General features: G+C 47.8%; 1 protein-coding gene across 1 annotated transcript; it reads left to right on the forward strand.

Annotated features, from left to right (window-relative positions):
* The first annotated feature begins 481 nt into the window (after nt 1-481).
* On the forward strand, nt 482-1,889 carry LOC129404869 (uncharacterized). The gene is made up of 2 exons (XM_055138452.1): nt 482-789; nt 1,023-1,889. The coding sequence occupies exons 1-2, from the start codon at nt 644-646 to the stop codon at nt 1,579-1,581; spliced, it is 705 nt and encodes a 234-aa protein (XP_054994427.1). The 5' UTR covers nt 482-643; the 3' UTR covers nt 1,582-1,889.
* Nucleotides 1,890-11,593: the final 9,704 nt, after the last annotated feature.

Here is an 11,593-nt window from a genome sequence, read left to right on the forward strand (position 1 = left end):
CCAAACCCAAACATTTCACAACATCTTAGGTGGACTCGAGGCAGAAACTCACCTCTCTGTCCCTATGGGACTCTTACGGGTCATGTGTGGACGTCAGAGCTTCTGAGAGGGGAGTGCAAAGAGGATCTCAAATGATCACCGATTCTTTCTCTCCTCAGAGGCGGAACAGAGCTAGGAAAGGAACGAGGGGCTCAATCCTGAGAAGTGAGTGCTGCCTTAAGCAGCTGAGCTCTCCCCGAGTGACCACTCCCTCCTTTCCCTGCAGTCCTGGGCCCACGGTCCCTCCGGGTGACCGGGTGACCGTGGCTTCCGCAGAGCCTCCCTGGAAGCAGGTCCCTCAGAGGAGCCGCTGAGAAGGCTGCCACAGTTGAGACATTGTCCTCTCTTGCTCTGCCACGCTTGGCAATGAAGCAGGGAGGGGTCAGACAACGGGCGCTTGCACTTCTCACTGTGGGAGACAGTGAGAGACAGGGCTGGTGTCTCCGAGTGTTAGTGGGGATCAGAATCCCCGGGGAGGGAACTGCGGCCTTGGAGCCTCCCGGGAGACGATGGCTCTCAAAGGCTCTGACAGAAGCAACAGGCCTCAGAGCGTCTTTGGCCGTTTGCTGCTCCTTGTTGGCTGCTGAGGGTCCCAGAGAAGAGCATGCCCAGCTGCCCTCCATGGGCCCTGTGTCCGTGCCAGTGTGTGACCTTCACTCATAGAAGCTGCTCTCCCGGGTCCCTAGGTGCGAGGTACCACTACAGCTTGGCGGAGCTGCAGCAAATACAAACTATCCGGGATTTGCAAAGGTACGTGTGCGCCCTCCTTTGAGACCCGGTGTCACAGGGCGGCTTCAGAGCTGTCTGGGGAGGGGAGCCAGAGGAACAGGGGTGAGAGGAAGGCCTTGAGGGGGGTGTAGAGAGAGCTGGGAGCCATGGGAGTGAAACGAGGGTAGGGACGGGCTTCAGAGCCTCCCCCAGGTTACTGACTCCAGACCCTCCTCTGCCCGCTCCCGGCCCTCTCTTCCCTTCCCTGCCCTCAGCAACCCCTTGGATGCGTACAAGAACGACCCGCATCGGGACCACCTGCTGTGCATCAGCCCATCCTGCAGGGTCTACAGGAACAAGGCCATCCCGTCTCCTCCCGACCGTTCTGCTCCCTCCGGTTCTCCCCCACCGTCCACGTTGCCGACGACCCGTCCAGGCACTGCCGCCCCTGTGGCCCATCCAGGCAAGCCAGCGTGTGCTCCCTTGCAGTGCACTGTCCCCTCCGCTCGCCCCGGGAGGCCAGCGGTGGCCCCACACAGTGCTGGAGTGGACACGGAGAAGGAGCCCGGTGTCTCACAGGGACGGAGGCAGCAGGGCAGGGGCGGGGAGCCGGTCACGTCCATGGCCATGGCTGCAGAGACCTCCCAGACCATGGCCCCTCCCGTGGGTGCCCTCCACGCTCCACGTCTGCCCTCTCCCTGCCACTCAGAGGCCAGGCCCATCAACTGCGAGCAGCACCCGGAGCCTCAGACCCTCAGCCAGTCTCCCCAAGCAGTGGACACCCAGCACACTCAGTCTGGCCACCGCCGCCGACTTTTCCTAAACTTCCGTTGAAAGATCAGGAGGCCCCGGTGCTTAGTCCAAAGGGGACAGGCGCCCAGAGGGCGCCCAGGCTGTCTCGTGAGAGCCCTGAGCTGCTGTGTGCCCTGCTTACGTGGAGAGAACGACTCGTGAAAAGGGGCTGACAGTGAATGCTTCCAAGGACAAGCCCCCTCACTCCAGGGGAGCCACCCCTCCCCCTTCACCATCCTCATGGGGAGCCAGGGTCCCCCCAGACACCGCCCGCTGACACCAGCTCCTCCCCACTCGAGGCATGAAAGCAGACCCTCAGCCCCACACTTCCCTGACTCTCACCATTAAATTATTTGGAATCCCCAAGTGATGTCTGTCTGCTGTGTTGGAGCTTGAGCTGAGGGGCTGAGGGGGTTTGTTCAGCTCTGAGCAAGGTGCCCCGGAACTTGCGGGAACAGGAGGAACCACGTGCCACGTGCCCAGGTGTTCGCTGAGAGCAGCTGCAGGCCTTAGTGTTCCCGAGAATCAGAGCAGCCGACTCTCCCTCTCTGGAGGCTCGCTGGCCTTTCCAGGTATGGGGCTGAGGTCCCTGAAAGAATCGAGGACCCAACGGCTCTCCTAAAAGAAACCGCGAGAAGGAGAGTCGTCCTCGGTACTTAGAGACCAGTGATTAGGGGGTCCCACCCGGGTGAAGCCTAAATGCAAGGGGTGGGAACATCTGGCACCTTCCTGGGACCCTGATCTGGTTGGGGAAGGGACCATGATGTGTTTGGGGCGGGGACCCAGACCTGCTTTGGAGGGACCCTCACATGGTTGGGGAGGGACCCTGACCCGGTTTGGAGGGACCCTGACTTGGCTTGGAGGACCCTGACCTGGTTGGGGAGGGACCCTGACCTGTTGTGGAGGACCGTGACCTAGTCTGGATGACCCTGACCTGGAGGGACCCTGACCTGGGGAGACCTGGCCGGCTTCCAATTGCGGACCCTCACCTAGCTGGAGCAGAGCCAAGCATCAGCTGAGCTGCCACCTCGACACTGGCAACGTCCTTTAAACTTGACCCTGAGATCGCCCCACTGGAAATGCCCCTAGCAATTGGTTTCCTTCTCCACATCTGGTCCCCAGGTTTCTCAGGGGTTGGTTATTTATAGGACAGAAGCATTTAGCTGAGCAGTAGGGAGGTGACCGGGCAGCCGCCTCTCCTGGGGTGAGATCAGCTGGGAGAAAGGGCATGCTTCCAGGGGTGCATGGGACAGTGATAAAACTGGGCAGGGGGAAAGAAGGGCCTTGTGGTGGGACAGAAGTTTCTAGAAACACGGAGGGGTTGGCCTGTAGCGTCAGCCTAGCAGTCTCTTATACAAGGACTTCATGGCTCCATGGTGAGATGCAACCTTCACTAACTTTCTTCTCCGGAAACATTCTTGGATCAATCTATTAGCAAGTGTTCAATAACAAACTATTAAGTTATTGTGGGCCTACGAGGGGGGCAAGCTTAGGGGATTTTTGGGAAAATTGGGAAGGTGTGATGGTTGTGGGATTGGTGTTGGAATACTGGATGTGTAACAAATCATCCTGAACTACTTTGTAAACCACGGTGTTTATACAAAGTGAAGGGGAGATTAAGATAAATGAAAATGATTTTTATAAAGGAAAAGGTTTCTACCTGCTCCCTCCCCCTCCCGTGGTGCCCACAGGCCCACCAGGCGCTGCCACGCTGAGGCTCACGGGAGCTCTGCACAGCCCCTGCTGTCCTAGGTCTGAGGGTATGTGAGCATGAAGCCAGAACTGCGGGGATGCTGTCAAGCTCGGCCTTCGCTTCTCTGTGCAATTTATCTAGGTCCTTTCTCTGAGTCCACACCTGCTGCACAGCATTCTTTCTCTTTTGTTCGTATTTTTGAAAATTGTTTTCTATGTACTTCCTATATTTCGTGGGGGATAATTTTTTTTCTTTTTATGACTGATATTGACCATTTAAAAAATTTTTTTTATTGAATCACCAAGTGGAGGGTTACATAGTTCTCAGGATTATGTCAGTTATACAATACTCAAACACCCTTCCCTTCACCAGTGCCCATCTTCCATCACCAACCCCCCCAGTACATCTGCTGCCCCCTCCCACTTCCCCAGTCCCCACCCTTGTACGTGATAAGTTTCACTTTGTTTACGCTTTATCTCGATTACATTCCATGTTTCAACACACAACTCACTACCATTGCTGGGGTTTCCCTCATGGGGGATAATTGATGTACTTATGTGTGTACACATACGTGTTGATCTTTCAGTTTCTCTCTTTTGGCAAAAGATTTTATGAGTGGGTAATGAGGAAAGAGCTAAGCATTTTATTTTTCATTAATTTAAAAAAAATTGTATGCCTCACCTGGCTGTCCTCATGACATGCTTGGTTCTGTGCTAACAACGACTCCTCGGGACCATAAGTGGTGCCAAGACTGAACCCGGGCTCACCATGTGCTGCCCTAGGCCCTTTATCTGCGTTATTTCTCAGGTCCCTAGTACTTTCTAGTTTTAAGCGGGGCTAAGGGACACAAAAAAAGAATCTTGAACCTGAGCAGCTTGCTGCAGAGACTCTCCAGACGCTAATTATCTAAAATTTTAGAATTCCAGGAGCACTGAGAGTGAGTGTGGCCACACAACATCTTATGCTATTCATAACAAGCAGTACAAAATAAATTGTTTAGCATTGCCTTTGCCTTTTCAGCAGGCTTGAGTGGTGGTGGGAAAATTCCAAATAATAATGGTGGGACTGGTGTCGAAATACTGAATATAACCAAAGTAGAGAGTATTGTGGAAATTGTCTGCCATACAGGCAAAGAAAGTGTTGGGATGCGCGGGGGGTGGGGGGGTGGTGAAGGGGAGGTGGGGCGGGGATACTGGGGACATTGGTGGTGGAGAATGTGCACCGGTGAAGAGGTGGGTGTTTGATCATTGTATGACCGAAACTCAAACATGAAAGCTTTGTTTGTAACTATCTCATGGTGAATCAATTAAAAAAAAAAGAGCTGTACTAACAGGTATTGAGGTGCACCTGACTTTATGATAAAAACCGTTTATCACGTATTTAAAAACCTTTGTGTTAGGCACTACCCACAGGCCTGAGAATCCACCATGGCCATCACAGGGGCTCCTGCCAGCGGACAGAAAAGACAATTGAGAAAATTCAAAATGAGGGAAGTCTGAAGGAGAATCCTCAATACTGGATTTCCAGTCTATCAACATTCCACTGACTGATGCTCGTGTCTGTGACCCTCAGAAGTGTGTGCCCAAATAGAATCCACAGGTTAGAAGATGATTACAGCGTTTCCTAGGCTCTTTTGTCAACAGGTCTCTTGAAAAGAATGTGCTGTCTCCCAATGTAGGTAGTACCTTCAAGCGCCTTACATGCATGTCACCTGGGTTCAACAGTGGCACCAATAAACGAATTGATGGGGATATGTGGAAGAAAAAGGAATTGAGGAGAATTTTAGGTTTCCTGGCTAGATGTGGTTTCTTTTGATCGATAAGAAACATCCCATTTTGTGTGTGTGTGTGTGTGTGTGTGTGCCTTTAAAAAGCTAAACTTGAAGTGCCTGGTTCATTTGAGTGGTGTGGGCTAGATATGATCCTTGGGTGCCTCTCCTAACTTGCTGCTGAGGTTGGTTCCTGGTTCCTGGTGATGCTTGGTGGACCATGTGGTGATGGACTGGAACCTGGCACCTGTCAGAGCACATGCTCAGCCCATTGTGCTCTCTTCCTGTACATCTTCATATTTGGATATAAGTTTTGTTGGAATAACACAGATTTTCTTGTATTATTCTGAAAACTATTCCAGGAGGCCTGGTCAGTGGTTGAAATCTGCCAGAGATGTGGGGGGAGGGGGGTAGAGAGTAGGTAAGATATAGAAGAGACCAGTATGACAGTAATAGTTGGTAACGATCACTTTGGACAAGAAGTGAGTGTTAAAAGTAGGCAAAGGGACATAAACGACAACCTTTCAATATCTCTATTGCAAATCACAGTGCCCAAAAGGATGAGAGAGAGAGAGAGAGGAGGGAGAGAGAGAGAGAGAGAGAGAAGTGCCTGATATAGAGGTAGCTGGGGATGGGGTGGGGGGTGACAGGAGGGAACCTGGGGACATTGGTGCTGGCAAATGTACACTGGTTGGAGGGATGGCTGTTGGAACACTCTATGACTGAAACCTAATCATGAACAGATTTGTAAGGATTCATCTCACAGAACTTCAATTAATGTATATTAATTGAAAGGTTAGGGCTGGAGCGATAGCACAGCGGTTGGGCTTTTGCCTTTCACTCGGCCGACCCGAGTTCGATTCCTCCGCCCCTCTCGGAGAGCCCGGCAAGCTACTGAGAGTATGGAGCCCACACGGCAGAGCCTGGCAAGCTACCCGTGCGTATTGGATATGCCAAAAACAGTAACAATAAGTCTCTCAATGAGAGATGTTACTGGTGCCCGCTCGAACAAATTGATGAGCAACAGGATGACAATGACAGTGACTAATGGAAAGGTCACTTTAAAGAAGACCGGACTCTATTACTTTGTTCTCTTCTGTCTATATTGGCAGTTTTTCATAACATAAGGTTTAGAAAGAAGATGGCAGGGGCTGGAGCAATAGCACAGAGGGTAGGGTGTTTGCCTTGCACGCGGCCGACCTGGGTTCTAATCCCAGCATCCCATATGGTCACCCTGAGGTTGGGTCGAGGGCGTGACTTCCAACGTTCTGGACCCGTTGGAGTTTGGCTGTCACCGCGGCACTTCAGTGCCCACCCGAGGCTCGGATGTGTCCCAGTCCCGAATCTCGGAGCCATGTTTGTTGGTGCTCAGAGTCGCCAGGGCTCCATCTGGAGAAGGTGTGCAAGCTGCACCTCCTACTTCGACTCCCCGGTGTTGCTGGCCCAAATTCGAGTCCGGAGCATTTTCCGGGCCGCATTGCTCACTAAAAAAGCCTGGCCGCTTCTCTGTGGGTTGTGGCAAGATGGCGCCGAGGGTGGGTCGAAGGCGTGACTTCCGGCGGCCAGGACCCCTTCGAGTTTGGGCTGGCACCGACGCACTCCTGTACCCCACAGCGGCTTGGATGTGTCCCAGTCCCGAATTGCGGAGCCTTGTTAGTTGCTGCTCAGTGTCGCCAGGGCTCCAACTGGAGAAGGTGTGCAAGGTGTAGCCGTGAGAGGTAACATCTGTAACTCTGACTGTCTGTTGAATGTCTTTCTGTCTCTAGACGTGCAGTGTTACAAGTGCATCAAGTGACTATTCAATGTTAACCCACTGTTACAGCTCTGGTTTTAGGTGTGTTTCAATTTCGTCTGACACGGGTTTCCTGAAGGCCTTAGCATTGACGTGTACGGATAACAGCGTTTTTTAGAACGCGGAAGTCATTCTATGTGAGCTTCACTCATGGGAACGGGAATGCAGCGGTTGAGAGTGCACACGGAACTAACCGATTCTCTATACTTGAAATGATATATAGTATTCCATTTCCAAAGCAAAAATTATCTTATAAACGTAACATTTTAGATAGGGCCTAATGCTATTCCAATTCCACCCCCTCTCTTTGAGAGGAGATTGCAGATAGTCAGAGAGGTTAATTATGTCCTCTAACCACCTAATCTTTTTTTTTTTTCTCTCTCCCCAGTCCCCAGTATGCTTTCTTTTTTTTTTTTTTTTTAAATTTTATTTATTTTTAATTAGAGAATCACCGTGAGGGTACAGTTACAGATTTATACACTTTTGTGCTTATACTTCCCTCATACAAAGTTCGGGAACCCATCCCTTCACCAGTGCCCATTCTCCACCACCCGTAAACCCAGCGTCCCTCCCACCCTCCCCAATCCCATCTCCCCCCCACCCCACCCTGCCACTGTGGCAAGGCATTCCCTTCTGTTCTCTCTCTCTAATTAGCTGTTGTGGTTTGCAATAAAGGTGTTGAGTGGCCGCTGTGCTCAGTCTCTAGCCCTCATTCAGCCCGCAACTCCCTTCCCCCACATGGCCTTCGACTACAATGTAGTTGGTGATCGCTTCTCTGAGTTGACCTTTCCCCGGAACGTGAGGCCAGCCTCGAAGCCATGGAGTCAACCTCCTGGTACTTATTTCTACAGTTCTTGGGTGATAGTCTCCCACTCTGTTATTCTATATACCATAGATGAGTGCAATCTTTCTATGTCTGTCTCTCTCTTCCTGACTCATTTCACTCAGCATGAAACTTTTCATGCCCATCCACTTAACTACAAAATTCTTGACCTCCTTTTTTCTAACAGCTGCATAGTATTCCATTGTATAGATGTACCAAAGTTTCCTCAACCAGTCATCCGTTCTGGGGCATTCGGGTTTTTTCCAGATTCTGGCTATTGTAAACAGTGCTGCGATAAACATACATGTGCAGATGTTGTTTCGATTGTACTTTTTTGCCTCTCTGGGATATATTCCCAGCAGTGGTATTGCTGGGTCAAATGGGAATTCAATATCTAATTTTTTGAGAATCGTCCAAATTGTTTTCCAGAAGGGCTGAACCAGTCGGCATTCCCACCAGCAGTGAAGAAGGGTCCCTTTCTCCCCACATCCTCTCCAACAGCGGTTGCTTTTGTTCTTTTGGATGTGTGCTAGTCTCTGTGGTGTGAGGTGGTATCTCAAAGTTGTTTTGATCTGCATCTCTCTGATGATTAGTGATGCAGAGCACTTTTTCATGTGCCTTTTGGCCATTCGTATTTCTTCCTTGGTAAAGTTTCTGTTCATTTCTTCGCCCCATTTTTTGATGGGGTTGGATGTTTTCTTCTTGTAGAGTTCAACCAGTGCTTTATATACCATTGATATCAACCCCTTATCTGATGGGTATTGTGTAAATATCCTTTCCCATTCTGTGGATAGTCTTTGGATTCTGGTCAATGTATCTCTTGCGGTGCAGAAGCTTTTTAGTTTAATGTAGTCCCATTTGTTGATCACTGTTTTTACTAGATTGCTTAGTTCCGTGCCACCTTTGAAGATACCTTTATCTTCAATATCGTGGAGGGTTTCGCCGACCTTGTCTTCAATGTACCTTATGGTTTGTGGTCTAATGTTGAGGTCTTTAATCCATTTTGATCTGACTTTTGTGCATGGTGTCAGGTCAAGGTCTAAACCCATTTTTTTGCATGTGGTTGTCCAGTTGTGCCAGCACCATTTGTTAAAGAGGCTTTCCTTGCTCCACTTCACATCTCTTGCTCCCTTATCAAAGATTAGATGGTCATACATTTGGGGTTGTGTGTAGGGATATTCCACCCTGTTCCATTGGTCTACGGCTCTGCCTTTGTTCCAGTACCATGCTGTTTTAATTGTTACTGCTTTGTAGTAAAGTTTGAGGTTGGGGATGGTGATGCCTCCCATCATCTTTTTCCCAAGAATTGTTTTAGCTATCCTTGGACGTTTGTTATTCCATATGAATTTTAGGATTGCTTGATCCATTTCTTTGAAGAGTGTCATGGGTATATTTATAGGGATCGCATTGAATCTGTATAATGCTTTAGGGAGTATTGCCATTTTGACAACATTGATTCTCCCTATCCACGAGCAGGGTATATGTTTCCATTTCCTCATGTCCTCTTTGATTTCATGGAGTAGCGTTATGTAGTTTTCTTTGTAAAGGTCTTTTACTTCCTTGGTTAAGCTGATTCCGAGGTACTTGATTTTCTGGGGCACGATTGTGAATGGGATTGCTTTTTTCATGTCCCTTTCCTCTGCCTCATTGTTTGCATATATGAAGGCCATGGATTTTTGGGTATTGATTTTGTAGCCTGCAACTTTACTGTATAAGTCTATTGTTTCTAAGAGTTTCTTAGTAGAGGTTTTAGGCTTCTCTAGATATAGTATCATGTCGTCTGCAAATAGTGAGAGTTTGATTTCTTCCCTTCCTATCTGGATGCCCTTAATCTCTTTTTCTTGTCTAATAGCTATCGCAAGTACTTCCAGTACTATATTGAAGAGGAGTGGTGAGAGTGGGCATCCTTGTCTTGTGCCTGATCTCAGAGGAAAGGCCCTTAGTTTTTCCCCGTTGAGGATAATGCTTGCCGTAGGCTTGTGATAGATGGCTTCGACTATCTTGAGGAAAGTTCCTCCAAACCCCATTTTGGCGAGGGTTTTCATCATGAAAGGATGTTGGATCTTGTCAAATGCTTTCTCTGCATCTATTGATATGATCATATGGTTTTAATCTTTACTTTTGTTGATATGCTGGATTATGTTGATTGATTTCCGAATGTTAAACCATCCTTGCATCCCTGGGATGAATCCCACTTGGTCGTGATGTATAATCTTTTTGATGAGTTGTTGGATCCTATTTGCCAGTATTTTGTTGAGGATCTTCGCATCGGTGTTCATCAGGGATATTGGTCTGTAATTTTCTTTCTTAGTGATGTCTTTGTTTGCTTTTGGTATTAGGGAGATGTGTGCTTCATAGAAACTGTTTGGGAGATTTCCTGTTTTTTCAATTTCCTGGAAAAGTTTGAGGAAAACAGGCAGCAGGTCTTCTTTAAATGTTTGGAAGAATTCGCCAGTGAAGCCATCTGGGCCTGGGCTTTTGTTTTTGGGGAGGTTTTTGATCACAGCTTCAATTTCCTTAACATTGATGGGTCTATTCAGGTATTCCAAGTCTTCTTTGTTCAGTCTTGGGAGATTGTAAGAATCGAGGAATCCATCCATTTCTTTTAGGTTCTTCTGTTTTGTGGCATATAGACTTTCGAAGTAGTCTCTAATGATCTTTTGAATCTCACTGGTTTCTGTTATGATGTCCCCCTTTTCATTTCTGATTCGATTTATTAGGGTTCTTTCTCTTTCTTTCTTTGTGAGTCTTGCTAGCGGTTTATCAATCTTGTTTATTTTCTCGAAGAACCAGCTCTTTGTTTCATTGATCTTTCGGATTGTCTTTTTGGTTTCCATGTCATTAATTTCTGCTCTAATTTTTATTATTTCTTTCCTTCGATCTGGTTTGGGTTCCCTTTTCTGGTCCTTTTCTAAGGTCTTGAGTCGTGAAGTCAAGCTGTCTATGTGGGCCCTTTCTTCCTTCCTGAGGAATGCTTGGAGAGCTATAAATTTTCCCCTTAACACGGCTTTAGCTGCGTCCCATAGGTTTTGGCAGCTCGTGTCTTCATTCTCATTTGTTTCTAAGTATTTTTTGATTTCTTCCTTGATTTCCTTCCTGACCCACTCATTGTTCAACATTGAATTGTTTAATTTCCAAGTGTTTGACTTGATTCTCCGTGTCAGTGAGTGGTTAGCTTCTATCTTCAGCGCATCGTGGTCTGAAAAGATGGTTGATACAATTTCTATTTTTCCGATTCTATTGAGGTATGTTCTGGGGCCCAGTACATGGTCTATTTTAGAAAATGTTCCGTGTGCACTGGAAAAGAATGTGTATTCTTTCTTTTGGGGGTGTAAGGCCCTGTATAGGTCTATTAGGCCTCTCTCTTCAATTTCTTCTTTCAGAGTCAGTGTTTCCTTGTTGAGTTTTGTTCTTGTCGATCTATCTAGAGGCGATAAGGCCATATTGAAGTCTCCGACTACTATTGTGCTGTTAGTGATGTCCTCTTTGAAGTCTGCTAGGAGTTGTTTTAAATATTTAGCTGGTCGCTCATTAGGTGCATATATGTTTAAGAGTGTGATTTCTTCCTGTTGAACATATCCCTTGATAAACAGAAAATGACCTTCGCTGTCCCTTTTAATCTTTTTCAACCTGAAATCTATGTTGTCGGATATTAGGATGGCCACTCCAGCTTTTTTACGGGGGCTGTTTGCTTGCAGGATTGTTTTCCATCCTTTGACTTTGAGTCTATGTTTACTCTGTTTGTTCAGGTGTGTTTCTTGCAGGCAGCAGAATGATGGGTTTAATTTCTGGATCCATTTTGCCACTCTGTGTCTCTTGATGGGTGCATTTAGGCTGTTGACGTTGAGAGAGATTATTGTGATAGGATTTTGTGTCATATTTCTGTGGTATTTGTTGTTTTTATGTGGCTCCACCTTGTCTTACAGTAGCCCCTTGAGACCTTCTTTCAAGTTTGGTTTTGAGTCTATGAAGGACCTG

The sequence above is a fragment of the Sorex araneus genome, chromosome 5 (assembly GCF_027595985.1).
Source record: "Sorex araneus isolate mSorAra2 chromosome 5, mSorAra2.pri, whole genome shotgun sequence".
Lineage (NCBI taxonomy): Eukaryota > Metazoa > Chordata > Mammalia > Eulipotyphla > Soricidae > Sorex > Sorex araneus.